Source organism: Pan troglodytes, chromosome 2, assembly GCF_028858775.2.
Source record: "Pan troglodytes isolate AG18354 chromosome 2, NHGRI_mPanTro3-v2.0_pri, whole genome shotgun sequence".
Taxonomy (NCBI): Eukaryota; Metazoa; Chordata; class Mammalia; order Primates; family Hominidae; genus Pan; species Pan troglodytes.
The window spans coordinates 104,998,744-105,013,682 of NC_086015.1; the positions used below are offsets into that span (position 1 = coordinate 104,998,744).

The window sequence follows — 14,939 nt, forward strand, 5'->3', positions numbered from 1 at the left end:
CCTTGATGACGTAATCATCGCGAGGCGAAAGATCTCGTTTTCCCTGACAGCTGACTTCCTCTGGCGCAATTCATCCAGAGGCTGCTGGAGGGTTCTCGGGCCCAGAGGGCCTGCCAAAAAGGCAGTCAGACAGTTGGTTTATGAGTCATTCTGTCTCTGTCTCTCCTTTTTTTTTTTGAGACGGAGTTTCGCTCTTGTTGCCCAGGCTGGAGTGCAGTGGCGCAATGTCGGCTCACCGTAACCTCCGCCTCCCAGGTTCAAGCGATTCTCCTGCCTCAGCCTCCCTAGTAGCTGGGATTACAGGCATGTGCCACCACGTCCGGCTAATTTTGTATTTTTCGTAGAGACGGGGTTTCTCCATGTTGGTCAGGCTGGTCTCGAACTCCTGACCTCAGGTGATCCGCCCTCCTCGGCCTCCCAAAGTGTTGGGATTACAGGCGTGAGCCACTGCGCCCGGCCCATTCTGCCTCTCTTACTGCCAAGTATTCTAGAGCCATCTTCCGGCTGCAGGGAATGTGAACTGAAGAGAAAGGTGTCCTCTCTTCTCATAAAGAGACCCAAAGACGAATGCCCCGCAGGTAAAACAAGTCACATTTTGCCTTCCCTGTTGGCCCATTTCCTCAACCAAACAAATTAATAGTTTCACCATTTATAAGAAAGTAATGACAACCGAACCGTTTCTCAGGCTGTGCGAATCGAACAGTGCGCGTTGGCGCTTTGCATTAATTATAATTAACATTCTTTGAGCGCTTTCTCTGTGCCGGGAATTATGCCAAAGGCTTTTTAAACATGAGCTCATTCAGTTTCCAAAATTCCTATTAAGTACCCGCCTAAGAACTACAATTCGGAGTTGCTGCCTAGTGAAGTTGAGGGGATCGGTGGAGCCCCGCTGGGAGGCCAAGGGCTCAATCTGTTGAGCCCTTCTATGATGCTACATATTTCATCGTATGACAAGGAGTGGCCAGAGGCAATTCTTGAATTCTGTGGGAGGCTGCAGTATGACTAGGAAACAAATGTAATGACTGAGTTCTGCTTTCTATGTATGCAACTCACCCTAAAAAGGTTTTGTAAGGTAGCTGGTTGAAGATATTTGGAATGTCTAACAAGTTGGCTGACTAATGTCATGAAAACTGTACAATTGTGTTGGAGCCAGTCTTTTTTTTTTTTTTTCTTGAGACGGAGTTTCGCTCTTTCACTCAGGCTGGAGTGAAGTGGCGCGGTCTCGGCTCACTGCAACCTCCGCCCTCTGGGTTCAAACGATTGATTCTCCTGCCTCAGCCTCCCGAGTAGCTGGGATTACAGGCGCCTGCCACCACGCTCGGCTAATTTTTGTATTTTTAGTAGAGATGGGGTTTCACCATGTTGTCCAGGCTGGTCCCAAACTCTTGACCTCAGGTGATCCACTCGGTCTCCCAAAGTGCTAGGATTACAGGCGTGAGCCACCGCGCCCGGCCTGGAACCAGTCTTAAGAATGATGTTAGGTGGCCATCATGGCGGCTCATGCCTGTCATCACGGCACTTTGGGAGGCCGAGGTGGGCGGATCACCTGAGGTTAGGAGTTCCAGCCCAGCCTGGTCAAAATGGTGAAACCCCTTCTCTACTAAAAATACAAAAATTAGCTGGGCGTGGTGGCGCACGCCTGTAATCCCAGCTCCTCGGGAGGCTGAGGGAGGAGAATCGCTTGAACCCGGGAGGCAGAGGTTGCATTTAGCCAAGATCGCGCCACTGCACTCTAGCCTGGACAAGAAGAGCAAAACTCCATATCAAAAAAAAAAAAAAAAAAAAAAAAAAAAAAAAGGAGGCCGGGTGCAGCGGCTCACGTCTGTAATCCCGGCACTGTGGAATGCCGAGGCGGGCGGATCACGAGGTCAGGAGTTTGAGACCAGCCTGGGTAACACGATGAAACCCCGCCTCTACAAAAAAAAAAAAAATTAGCCAGGTGTGGTGGTGCGCACCTGTAGTCCCACCTACTCGAGAGGCTGAGGCAGGAAAATCACTTGAACCCGGGAAGCGGAGGTTGCAGTGAGCCAAGATCGCACCACTGCACTCCAGCCTGGGCGACAGAGCGAGACTCCGTGTGAAAACAAACAACAACAACAAAAAACCAAAACAAAACATCTTTCAGAAATAGTCCTGGCTTCTACAAGATCCAAGGCACAGCTGAGTTTAGGTAGCCGGTGGAACCAAGATCCACCTGAAGGAATGGAGTCTTTTTTGTTCCACAGAACCTCAGAATTTATAGTCCCTTCCCAATATTTTAGAAAGATTTTGTTTTATTGTTCTTTAAAATTACGTTTGGCCTGACTGGTTCTGTGGAAGAAATGCAGGAAACTGGACCTTAGGGATTTTGGCTGTATTTCACTCTTTACTGGAGGGCTTTCTTGTCAGGGTTCCTTGTAACACACTCCCATAACAAACAAATTGTGCTCAAAATGCTCTTAGAATAGGGAGAAATTTTGCAGACAGAGACCTCTAAATGAATTTATATTATACAGTGTCATAAAATAGAACTTCTGACACCATCCATAAATTATTACTGACTTTATCCATGCTTTTGCTTTTGCTTTTATCATAGGCAAAAGGTTCAGGTACACTCTATTCTCTTTTTATTCATTTATGGAGCAGTACTGAACCAAACTTGGTGCCCTTTTCAGCCTCTGTCCCTCTGAGAACAGTGTGTTGCTTCCCTTCACAGTTTCGTCACCCATTTGTACATATTTCCCTGCTATATTAGTTTCCTGTAGTTGCTGTAACAAATTACTATGGACTTGGTAACAACACAGATACATATTTTCTCACAGTTCTGGAGGCAGTAAGTTCAAAATCAGTATCACTAGGCTGAAATCAAGGTATCTTTGTGCTCTCTGGATCAAGGATCTAAGGCAGAACGTGTTCCTTGCTCTTCCAATTTCCACTCATCTAAACCACTCTTGAATTCCTAACCCATAGAAACTGTTAGATCATAAATGTGTGTTGTTTTAAACTGTTTTGGGGAGTAATTTGTTAATATAGAAATAGGTAATATAGGAGGTAAGGAAAAATTGACAATGAGGACTTGGTGAATGGTGGTATCATTTGTCAAGAGTTGACAGAAAGGAAGGGAGTAGGTTTGTCAGGGAAAGGGTTAATTTTTTTTTTTTTTTTTTTTTTTTGGAGACTTGTTGCCCAGGCTGGAGTACAATGGCATGATCTTGGCTCACCACAACTTCCGCCTCCTGGGTTCAAGTGATTCTGCTGCCTCAGCCTCCCGAGTAGCTGGGATTACAGGCATATGCCACCACACCCAGCTAATTTTGTATTTTTAGTAGAGATGGGATTTCTCCATATTGGTCAGGCTGGTCTCGAACTCCTGACCTCAGGTGATCCAGCCGCCTCGGCCTCCCAAAGTGCTGGGATTATAGGCATGAACCGCTGCGCTCAGCCCGAAAGGGTTAATTTTGAAAAGGCTGGGTTCAAGACGTTGATAGGGATATTAAGGTACAACTGTGTAGTGGGAAGTTAAACATGTTCAGAAGAGTGTTTGTAATATGATTTATTTTATGTTTTAATTTTTTTTTGAGATAGGGCCTCACCTTGTCTCCCAGCTGAAGTGCAGTGGATGATCAGGGTTCACTGCAGTCTCTACCTCCTGGGCTCAAGTGATCATCCCACCTCAGCCCCATGAATAGCTGGAACTATAGGTGTTTACCACCATGGCCAGCTAACTTTTTGTATTTTTAGTGGAGATGGGGTTTCACCATGTTGCCTCGGCAGGTCTTGAACTGGACTCAAGCGAGCAGCCCACCTCAGCCTTCCAAAGTGCTGGGATCACAAGCGTGAGCCACCATGCCCAGCCAAGGATATATTTTAGTAGTAATGAACTTATGGTGACAGAATATGTGGGATAACGTCACCTACTGTCACAAGCTGGCTTCTCTGGAAACAGTTACTGAGACTGACTTTGGGGTTCAAGATATTTGTTACAGATCAAGTCTTGTGAAGGGAAGGGGGAGAAAGCAGTGTTAGGCAGAGGAAGAAGTTGCATCGTTATAGGCCCAACTAAACCTCAGTCAGGCCGTGTGTGGTGGCTTATGCCTGTAATGCCAGCACTTTGGGAGGCCGAGGTGGGAGGATTGCTTGAGCACAGGAGTTTGAGGCTGAAGTGAGCTATTATCGCACCACTGCAATCAATCAATCAATAAACTTCAGTCAACCCTGCCAGGAGCTATGGAACAATTATTGTTTGTTGGAGTGTTCTGTGTTGGGCTAAATGTGAAGCCTCTTTATACTTCTACCTTACTCAGTCACCACATGGGGGCTGCCCCAGAGAGGTCATGACCTCAAGTGAGGAGGTACTCAGCAGCTGAGCCAGGCCCTACTGATAGCTGGAGGATGCTGCTGCCCATGCTGCCCACTGTGAGGCAGCAAGCCCTTGCTTGAACGGGGATCTGGATAGTATATTTCTGTGTCTACCACCCCTAGAAATGGTGCCTAGAGTGAGTCATCACAAAAAGAATCAGGATAGCTGGGTGTAGTGGCAGGTGCCTATAATCCCAGCTACTCAGGAGACTGTGGCAGGAGAATGACTTAAACCAGGGAGTTGGAGGTTGCAGTGAGGTGAGGTCACACAACTGCACTCCAGACTGGGTGACAGAGTGAAACTCCATCTCAAAAGAAAAAAAAAAGAAAAAAAGAAAAAGAATCAGGAAATACTAATATTTAAAGGATAGGTGAATGGAGGAAAATAATCAATTGAAGGAGGCTGAGCAGATGAGGTCAAAGAAGATAGAGATCTGTAACAGTAACCTCATAGAAGTTTATGGAAGCACTTTGACAGTGCTAAAAGCCACATAAAGTTCAAGTAAGACAGTTTCAGAAATGTATAAACATGAATGCCTTTGCAGTGACTTAAGTGTGATTCTGGTGTTTCCTTCTAAAAATACTGCCTTCTCAGGTGTGGGAAGGATTCTCTTTTTAGGCTTTACCACCATAGTTCTCTGCAGGCTTGCAATCCTGAATCAGGCTTGACTTCAGAAAGTGCTTTAAAAGGGAGGCTGGGCACGGTGGCTCATGCCTGTAATCCCAGCACTCTGAGAGGCCGAGGTTGTGGGGAAAAGCAAGAGAGATCAGATTGTTACTGTGTCTGTGTAGAAAGAAGTAGACATAGGAGACTCCATTTTGTTCTGTACTAAGAAAAATTCTTCTGCCTTGAGATTCTGTTAATCTATGACCTTACCCCCAACCCCGTGCTCTCTGAAACATGTGCTGTGTCAACTCAGGGTTAAATGGATTAAGGGTTGTGCAAGATGTGCTTTGTTAAACAGATGCTTGAAGGCAGCATGCTCCTTAAGAGTCATCACCACTCCCTAATCTCAAGTACCCAGGGACACAAACACTGCGGAAGGCCGCAGGGACCTCTGCCTAGGAAAGCCAGGTATTGTCCAAGGTTTCTCCCCATGTGATAGTCTGAAATATGGCCTCGTGGGAAGGGAAAGACCTGACCATCCCCCAGCCTGACACCCGTAAAGGGTCTGTGCTGAGGAGGATTAGTATAAGAGGAAGGCATGCCTCTTGCAGTTGAGACAAGAGGAAGGCATCTGTCTCCTGCCCGTCCCTGGGCAATGGAATGTCTCGGTATAAAACCCGATTGTACGTTCCATCTACTGAGATAGGAAAAAACCGCCTTAGGGCTGGAGGTGGGACATGCGGGCAGCAATACTGCTTTGTAAAGCATTGAGATGTTTATGTGTATGCATATCTAAAAGCACAGCACTTGATTCTTTACCTTGTCTATGATGCAAAGACCTTTGTTCACGTGTTGGTCTGCTGACCCTCTCCCCACTATTGTCTTGTGACCCTGACACATCCCCCTCTCAGAGAAACACCCACGAATGATCAATAAATACTAAGGGAACTCAGAGGCGGCACGGATCCTCCATATGCTGAACGCTGGTTCCCCGGGTCCCCTTATTTCTTTCTCTATACTTTGTCTCTGTGTCTTTTTCTTTTCCAAGTCTCTTGTTCCACCTTACGAGAAACACCCACAGGTGTGGAGGGGCAACCCACCCCTTCATCTGGTGCCCAACGTGGAGGCTTTTCTCTAGGGTGAAGGTACGCTCGAGCATGGTCATTGAGGACAAGTCGACAAGAGATCCCGAGTACGTCTACAGTCAGCCTTATGGTAAGCTTGTGCGCTCGGAAGAAGCTAGGGTGATAATGGGGCAAACTAAAAGTAAATATGCCTCTTATCTCAGCTTTATTAAAATTCTTTTAAAAAGAGGGGGAGTTAGAGTATCTACAAAAAATCTAATCAAGCGGCCGGGCGCGGTGGCTCACGCCTGTAATCCCAGCACTTTGGGAGGCCGAGGCGGGCGGATCACGAGGTCAGGAGATCGAGACCATCCTGGCTAACACGGTGAAACCCCGTCTCTACTAAAAATACAAAAAATTAGCCGGGCGTGGTAGCGGGCGCCTGTAGTCCCAGCTACTCGGGAGGCTGAGGCAGGAGAATGGCGTGAACCCGGGAGGCGGAGCTTGCAGTGAGCCGAGATCGCGCCACTGCACTCCAGCCTGGGCGACAGAGCGAGACTCCGTCTCAAAAAAAAAAAAAAAAAATCTAATCAAGCTATTTCAAATAATAGAACAATTTTGCCCATGGTTTCCAGAACAAGGAACTTTAGATCTAAAAGATTGGAAAAGAATTGGCAAGGAACTAAAACAAGCAGGTAGAAAGGGTAATATCATTCCACTTACAGTATGGAATGATTGGGCCATTATTAAAGCAGCTTTAGAACCATTTCAAACAGAAGAAGATAGCGTTTCAGTTTCTGATGCCCCTGGAAGCTGTGTAATAGATTGTAATGAAAAGACAGGGAGAAAATCCCAGAAAGAAACAGAAAGTTTACATTGCAAATATGTAGCAGAGCCGGTAATGGCTCAGTCAACGCAAAATGTTGACTATAATCAATTACAGGAGGTGATATATCCTGAAACGTTAAAATTAGAAGGAAAAGGTCCAGAATTAGTGGGGCCATCAGAGTCTAAACCACGAGGGCCAAGTCCTCTTCCAGCAGGTCAGGTGCCCGTAACATTACAACCTCAAACGCAGGTTAAAGAAAATAAGACCCAACCGCCAGTAGCTTATCAATACTGGCCTCCGGCTGAACTTCAGTATCGGCCACCTCCAGAAAGTCAGTATGGATATCCAGGAATGCCCCCAGCACTACAGGGCAGGGCGCCATATCCTCAGCTGCCCACTGTGAGACTTAATCCTACAGCATCACGTAGTGGACAAGGTGGTACACTGCATGCAGTCATTGATGAAGCCAGAAAACAGGGAGATCTTGAGGCATGGCGGTTCCTGGTAATTTTAAAACCGGTACAGGCTGGGGAAGAGACTCAAGTAGGAGCGCCTGCCCGAGCTGAGACTAGATGTGAACCTTTCACCATGAAAATGTTAAAAGATATAAAGGAAGGAGTTAAACAATATGGATCCAACTCCCCTTATATAAGAACATTATTAGATTCCATTGCTCATGGAAATAGACTTACTCCTTATGACTGGGAAATTTTGGCCAAATCTTCCCTTTCATCCTCTCAGTATCTACAGTTTAAAACCTGGTGGATTGATGGAGTACAAGAACAGGTACGAAAAAATCAGGCTACTAAGCCCACTGTTAATATAGACGCAGACCAATTGTTAGGAACAGGTCCAAATTGGAGCACCATTAACCAACAATCAGTGATGCAGAATGAGGCTATTGAACAAGTAAGGGCTATTTGCTTCAGGGCCTGGGGAAAAATTCAGGACCCAGGAACAGCTTTCCCTATTAATTCAATTAGACAAGGCTCTAAAGAGCCATATCCTGACTTTGTGGCAAGATTACAAGATGCTGCTCAAAAGTCTATTACAGATGACAATGCCCGAAAAGTTATTGTAGAATTAATGGCCTATGAAAATGCAAATCCAGAATGTCAGTCGGCCATAAAGCCATTAAAAGGAAAAGTTCCAGCAGGAGTTGATGTAATTACAGAATATGTGAAGGCTTGTGATGGGATTGGAGGAGCTATGCATAAGGCAATGCTAATGGCTCAAGCAATGAGGGGGCTCACTCTAGGAGGACAAGTTAGAACATTTGGGAAAAAATGTTATAATTGTGGTCAAATCGGTCATCTGAAAAGGAGTTGCCCAGTCTTAAATAAACAGAATATAATAAATCAAGCTATTACAGCAAAAAATAAAAAGCCATCTGGCCTGTGTCCAAAATGTGGAAAAGGAAAACATTGGGCCAATCAATGTCATTCTAAATTTGATAAAGATGGGCAACCATTGTCGGGAAACAGGAAGAGGGGCCAGCCTCAGGCCCCCCAACAAACTGGGGCATTCCCAGTTCAACTGTTTGTTCCTCAGGGTTTTCAAGGACAACAACCCCTACAGAAAATACCACCACTTCAGGGAGTCAGCCAATTACAACAATCCAACAGCTGTCCCACGCCACAGCAGGCAGCGCCGCAGTAGATTTATGTTCCACCCAAATGGTCTCTTTACTCCCTGGAGAGCCCCCACAAAAGATTCCTAGAGGGGTATATGGCCCGCTGCCAGAAGGGAGGATAGGCCTTATTTTAGGGAGATCAAGTCTAAATTTGAAGGGAGTCCAAATTCATACTGGGGTAATTTATTCAGATTATAAAGGGGGAATTCAGTTAGTGATCAGCTCCACTGTTCCCCGGAGTGCCAATCCAGGTGATAGAATTGCTCAATTACTGCTTTTGCCTTATGTTAAAATTGGGGAAAACAAAACGGAAAGAACAGGAGGGTTTGGAAGTACCAACACTGCAGGAAAAGCCACTTATTGGGCTAATCAGGTCTCAGAGGATAGACCCGTGTGTACAGTCACTATTCAGGGAAAGAGTTTGAAGGATTAGTGGATACCCAGGCTGATGTTTCTATCATCGGCATAGGCACCGCCTCAGAAGTGTATCAAAGTGCCATGATTTTACATTGTCTAGGATCTGATAATCAAGAAAGTACGGTTCAGCCTATGATCACTTCTATTCCAATCAATTTATGGGGCCGAGACTTGTTACAACAATGTCATGCAGAGATTACTATCCCAGCCTCCCTATACAGCCCCAGGAATCAAAAAATCATGACTAAAATGGGATAGCTCCCTAAAAAGGGACTAGGAAAGAATGAAGATGGCATTAAAGTCCCAATTGAGGCTGAAAAAAATCAAAAAAGAAAAGGAATAGGGCATCCTTTTTAGAAGCGGTCACTGTAGAGCCTCCAAAACCCATTCCATTAACTTGGGGGAAAAAAAAAACTGTATGGTAAATCAGTAGCCGCTTCCAAAACGAAAACTGGAGGCTTTACACTTATTAGCAAAGAAACAATTAGAAAAAGGACATATTGAGCCTTCATTTTCGCCTTGGAATTCTCCTGTTTGTAATTCAGAAAAAATCCGGCAGATGGCGTATGCTGACTTAAGAGCCATTAATGCCATAATTCAACCCATGGGGGCTCTCCCACCCCGGTTGCCCTCTCCAGCCATGGTCCCCTTTAATTATAATTGATCTGAAGGATTGCTTTTTTACCATTCCTCTGGCAAAATAGGATTTTGAAAAATTTGCTTTTACTATACCAGCCTAAATAATAAAGAACCAGCCACCAGGTTTCAGTGGAAAGTATTGCCTCAGGGAATGCTTAATAATTCAACTATTTGTCAGACTTTCATAGCTCAAGCTCTGCAACCAGTTAGAGACAAGTTTTCAGACTGTTATATCATTCATTATGTTGATTTTTTGTGTGCTGCAGAAACGAGAGACAAATTAATTGACCGTTACACATTTCTGCAGACAGAGGTTGCCAACGCGGGACTGACAATAGCATCTGATAAGATTCAAATCTCTCCTCCTTTCCATTACTTGGGAATGCAGGTAGAGGAAAGGAAAATTAAACCACAAAAAATAGAAATAAGAAAAGACACATTAAAAACATAAAATGGGTTTCAAAAGTTGCTAGGAGATACTAATTGGATTCAGAGATATTAATTGGATTTGGCCAACTCTAGGCATTCCTACTTATGCCATGTCAATTTTGTTCTCTTTCTTAAGAGGGGACTCGGAATTAAATAGTGAAAGAACGTTACCTCCAGAGGCAACTAAAGAAATTAAATTAATTGAAGAAAAAAATTCGGTCAGCACAAGTAAATAGGATCACTTGGCCCCACTCCAAATTTTGATTTTTGCTACTGCACATTATTCAAAACAGGCATCTAACAGGCATCATTGTTCAAAACACAGATCTTGTGGAGTGGTCCTTCCTTCCTCACAGTACAATTAAGACTTTTACATTGTACTTGGATCAAATGGCTACATTAATTGGTCAGGGAAGATTACGAATAATAACATTGTGTGGAAATGACCCAGATAAAATCACTGTTCCTTTCAACAAGCAACAAGTTAGACAAGCCTTTATCAATTCTGGTGCATGCCAGATTGGTCTTGCTAATTTTGTGGGAATTATTGATAATCATTACCCAAAAACAAAAATCTTCCAGTTCTTAAAATTGACTACTTGGATTCTACCTAAAATTACCAGATGTGAACTTTTAGAAAATGCTCTAACAGTATTTACTGATGGTTCCAGCAATGGAAAAGCGGCTTACACAGGGCCGAAAGAACGAGTAATCAAAACTCCGTATCAATCAGCTCAACGAGCAGAGTTGGTTGCAGTCATTACAGTGTTACAAGATTTTGACCAACCTATCAATATTATATCAGATTCTGCATATGTAGTACAGGCTACAAGGGATGTTGAGACAGCTCTAATTAAATATAGCATGGACGATCAGTTAAACCAGCTATTCAATTTATTACAACAAACTGTAAGAAAAAGAAATTTCCCATTTTATATTACTCATATTCGAGCACACACTAATTTACCAGGGCCTTTGACTAAAGCAAATGAACAAGCTGACTTACTGGTATCATCTGCATTCATAAAAGCACAAGAACTTCTTGCTTTGACTCATGTAAATGCAGCAGGATTAAAAAACAAATTTGATGTCACATGGAAACAGGCAAAAGATATTGTACAACATTGCACCCAGTGTCAAGTCTTACACCTGCCCACTCAAGAGGCAGGAGTTAATCCCAGAGGTCTGTGTCCTAATGCATTATGGCAAATGGATGTCACGCATGTACCTTCATTTGGAAGATTATCATATGTTCATGTAACAGTTGATACTTATTCACATTTCATATGGGCAACTTGCCAAACAGGAGAAAGTACTTCCCATGTTAAAAAACATTTATTATCTTGTTTTGCTGTAATGGGAGTTCCAGAAAAAATCAAAACTGACAATGGACCAGGATATTGTAGTAAAGCTTTCCAAAAATTCTTAAGTCAGTGGAAAATTTCACATACAACAGGAATTCCTTATAATTCCCAAGGACAGGCCATAGTTGAAAGAACTAATAGAACACTCAAAACTCAATTAGTTAAACAAAAAGAAGGGGGAGACAGTAAGGAGTGTACCACTCCTCAGATGCAACTTAATCTAGCACTCTATACTTTAAATTTTTTAAACATTTATAGAAATCAGACTACTACTTCTGCAGAACAACATCTTACTGGTAAAAAGAACAGCCCACATGAAGGAAAACTAATTTGGTGAAAAGATAATAAAAATAAGACATGGGAAATAGGGAAGGTGATAACGTGGGGGAGAGGTTTTGCTTGTGTTTCACCAGGAGAAAATCAGCTTCCTGTTTGGATACCCACTAGACATTTGAAGTTCTACAATGAACCAATCGGAGATGCAAAGAAAAGGGCTGCCACAGAGATGGTAACACCAGTCACATGGATGGATAATCCTATAGAAGTATATGTTAATGATAGTGTATGGGTACCTGGCCCCACAGATGATCGCTGCCCTGCCAAACCTGAGGAAGAAGGGATGATGACAAATATTTCCATTGGGTATCGTTATCCTCCTATTTGCCTAGGGAGAGCACCAGGATGTTTAATGCCTGCAGTCCAAAATTGGTTGGTAGAAGTACCTACTGTCAGTCCTAACAGTAGATTCACTTATCACATGGTAAGCGGGATGTCACTCAGGCCACGGGTAAATTATTTACAAGACTTTTCTTATCAAAGATCATTAAAATTTAGACCTAAAGGGAAACCTTGCCCCAAGGAAATTCCCAAAGAATCAAAAAATACAGAAGTTTTAGTTTGGGAAGAATGTGTGGCCAATAGTGCGGTGATATTACAAAACAATGAATTCAGAACTATTATAGATTGGGCACCTCGAGGTCAATTCTACCACAATTGCTCAGGACAAACTCAGTCATGTCCAAGTGCACAAGTGAGTCCAGCTGTTGATAGCGACTTAACAGAAAGTCTAGACAAACATAAGCATAAAAAATTACAGTCTTTCTACCCTTGGGAATGGGGAGAAAAAGGAATCTCTACCCCAAGACCAGAAATAATAAATCCTGTTTCTGGTCCTGAACATCCAGAATTATGGAGGCTTACTGTGGCCTCACACCACATTAGAATTTTGTCTGGAAATCAAACTTTAGAAACAAGAGATCGTAAGCCATTTTATACTATCGACCTAAATTCCAGTCTAACGGTTCCTTTACAAAGTTGCGTAAAGCCCCCTTATATGCTAGTTGTAGGAAATATAGTTATTAAACCAGACTCCCAAACTATAACCTGTGAAAATTGTAGATTGTTTACTTGCATTGATTCAACTTTTAATTGGCAGCACCATATTCTGCTGGTGAGAGCAAGAGAGGGCGTGTGGATCCCTGTGTCCATGGACCGACCGTGGGAGGCCTCACCATCCATCCATATTTTGACTGAAGTATTAAAAGGCATTTTAAATAGATCCAAAAGATTCATTTTTACTTTAATTGCAGTGATTATGGGATTAATTGCAGTCACAGCTACGGCTGCTGTGGCAGGAGTTGCACTGCACTCTTCTGTTCAGTCGGTAAACTTTGATTGGCAAAAGAATTCTACAAGATTGTAGAATTCACAATCTAGTATTGATCAAAAATTGGCAAATCAAATTAATGATCTTAGACAAACTGTCATTTGGATGGGAGACAGACTCATGAGCTTAGAACATCGTTTCCAGTTACAGTGTGACTGGAATACGTCAGATTTTTGTATTACACCCCAAATTTATAATGAGTCTGAGCATCACTGGGACATGGTTAGACGCCATCTACAGGGAAGAGAAGATAATCTCACTTTAGACATTTCCAAATTAAAAGAACAAATTTTCGAAGCATCAAAAGCCCATTTAAATTTTGTGCCAGGAACTGAGGCAATTGCAGGAGTTGCTGATGGCCTCGCAAATCTTAACCTTGTCACTTGGGTTAAGACCATCGGAAGTACTACGATTATAAATCTCATATTAATCCTTGTGTGCCTGTTTTGTCTGTTGTTAGTCTGCAGGTGTACCCAACAGCTCCGAAGAGACAGCGACCATCGAGAACGGGCCATGATGACGATGGCGGTTTTGTCGAGAAGAAAAGGGGGAAATGTGGGGAAAAGCAAGAGAGATCAGATTGTTACTGTGTCTGTGTAGAAAGAAGTAGACATAGGAGACTCCATTTTGTTCTGTACTAAGAAAAATTCTTCTGCCTTGAGATTCTGTTAATCTATGACCTTACCCCCAACCCCGTGCTTTCTGAAACATGTGCTGTGTCAACTCAGGGTTAAATGGATTAAGGGTTGTGCAAGATGTGCTTTGTTAAACAGATGCTTGAAGGCAGCATGCTCCTAAGAGTCATCACCACTCCCTAATCTCAAGTACCCAGGGACACAAACACTGCGGAAGGCCGCAGGGACCTCTGCCTAGGAAAGCCAGGTATTGTCCAAGGTTTCTCCCCATGTGATAGTCTGAAATACGGCCTCGTGGGAAGGGAAAGACCTGACTGTCCCCCAGCCCGACACCCGTAAAGGGTCTGTGCTGAGGAGGATTAGTATAAGAGGAAGGCATGCCTCTTGCAGTTGAGACAAGAGGAAGGCATCTGTCTCCTGCCCGTCCCTGGGCAATGGAATGTCTCGGTATAAAACCCGATTGTACGTTCCATCTACTGAGATAGGAAGAAAACGCCTTAGGGCTGGAGGTGGGACATGCAGGCAGCAATACTGCTTTGTAAAGCATTGAGATGTTTATGTGTATGCATATCTAAAAGCACAGCACTTGATTCTTTACCTTGTCTATGATGCAAAGACCTTTGTTCACGTGTTTGTCTGCTGACCCTCTCCCCACTATTGTCTTGTGACCATGACACATCCCCCTCTCAGAGAAACACCCATGAATGATCAATAAATACTAAGGGAACTCAGAGGCGGCACGGATCCTCCATATGCTGAACACTGGTTCCCCGGGTCCCCTTATTTCTTTCTCTATACTTTGTCTCTGTGTCTTTTTCTTTTCCAAGTCTCTCATTCCACCTTACGAGAAACACCCACAGGTGTGGAGGGGCAACCCACCCCTTCAGAGGTGGGTGGATCACCTGAGGTCAGGAGTTCAAGACAAGTCTGGCCAACATGGTGAAACCCCATCTCTACTAAAAATACAAAATTAGCCAGGTGTGGTGGCAGGTGCCTGTAGTCCCAGCTACTTGGGAGGCTGAGGAGAATCGCTTGAACCTGGGAGGGGGAGGTTTCAGTGAGCCGAGATTGCACCACTGCACTCCAGCCTGGGGGACAGAGTGAAACTCTGTCTCAAAAAAACAACAAAAAACCCCACCTATAGACAGGACTAGCTACATAAATAATTTGCAGGGCTCAGTGTAAAATGAAAGTGTGAGGTCCCTTTTTCAAAGACGTAGAAGGCCGGGCGCGGTGGCTCATGCCTGTAATCCCAGCACTTTGGGAGGCTGAGGCAGGCAGGTTATGAGGTCAGGAGTTCGAGACAGCCTGACCAATG

General features: G+C 43.9%; 2 protein-coding genes across 3 annotated transcripts; both read left to right on the forward strand.

Moving 5' to 3' along the window:
- Window positions 1-53: 53 nt before the first annotated feature.
- LOC112208650 (endogenous retrovirus group K member 7 Env polyprotein) lies at window positions 54-14,416 on the forward strand. 2 transcript variants are annotated; one of them, XM_054682125.2, is made up of 3 exons: window positions 54-578; window positions 6,084-6,160; window positions 13,447-14,416. In XM_054682125.2, the coding sequence occupies exons 1-3, from the start codon at window positions 568-570 to the stop codon at window positions 13,584-13,586; spliced, it is 228 nt and encodes a 75-aa protein (XP_054538100.1). In that variant the 5' UTR covers window positions 54-567; the 3' UTR covers window positions 13,587-14,416. The 2 variants fall into 2 exon arrangements, with proteins under 2 accessions (XP_054538100.1, XP_054538099.1); XM_054682124.2 differs by having other exon boundaries at window positions 444-578; window positions 5,994-6,160; window positions 13,447-13,716.
- Window positions 11,318-12,685, forward strand: LOC134809462 (endogenous retrovirus group K member 5 Env polyprotein-like). The gene is given in 2 exon segments (XM_063806070.1): window positions 11,318-12,515; window positions 12,517-12,685. Coding segments are annotated over 2 exon segments (741 nt in total). The 5' UTR covers window positions 11,318-11,825; the 3' UTR covers window positions 12,568-12,685.
- Window positions 14,417-14,939: the final 523 nt, after the last annotated feature.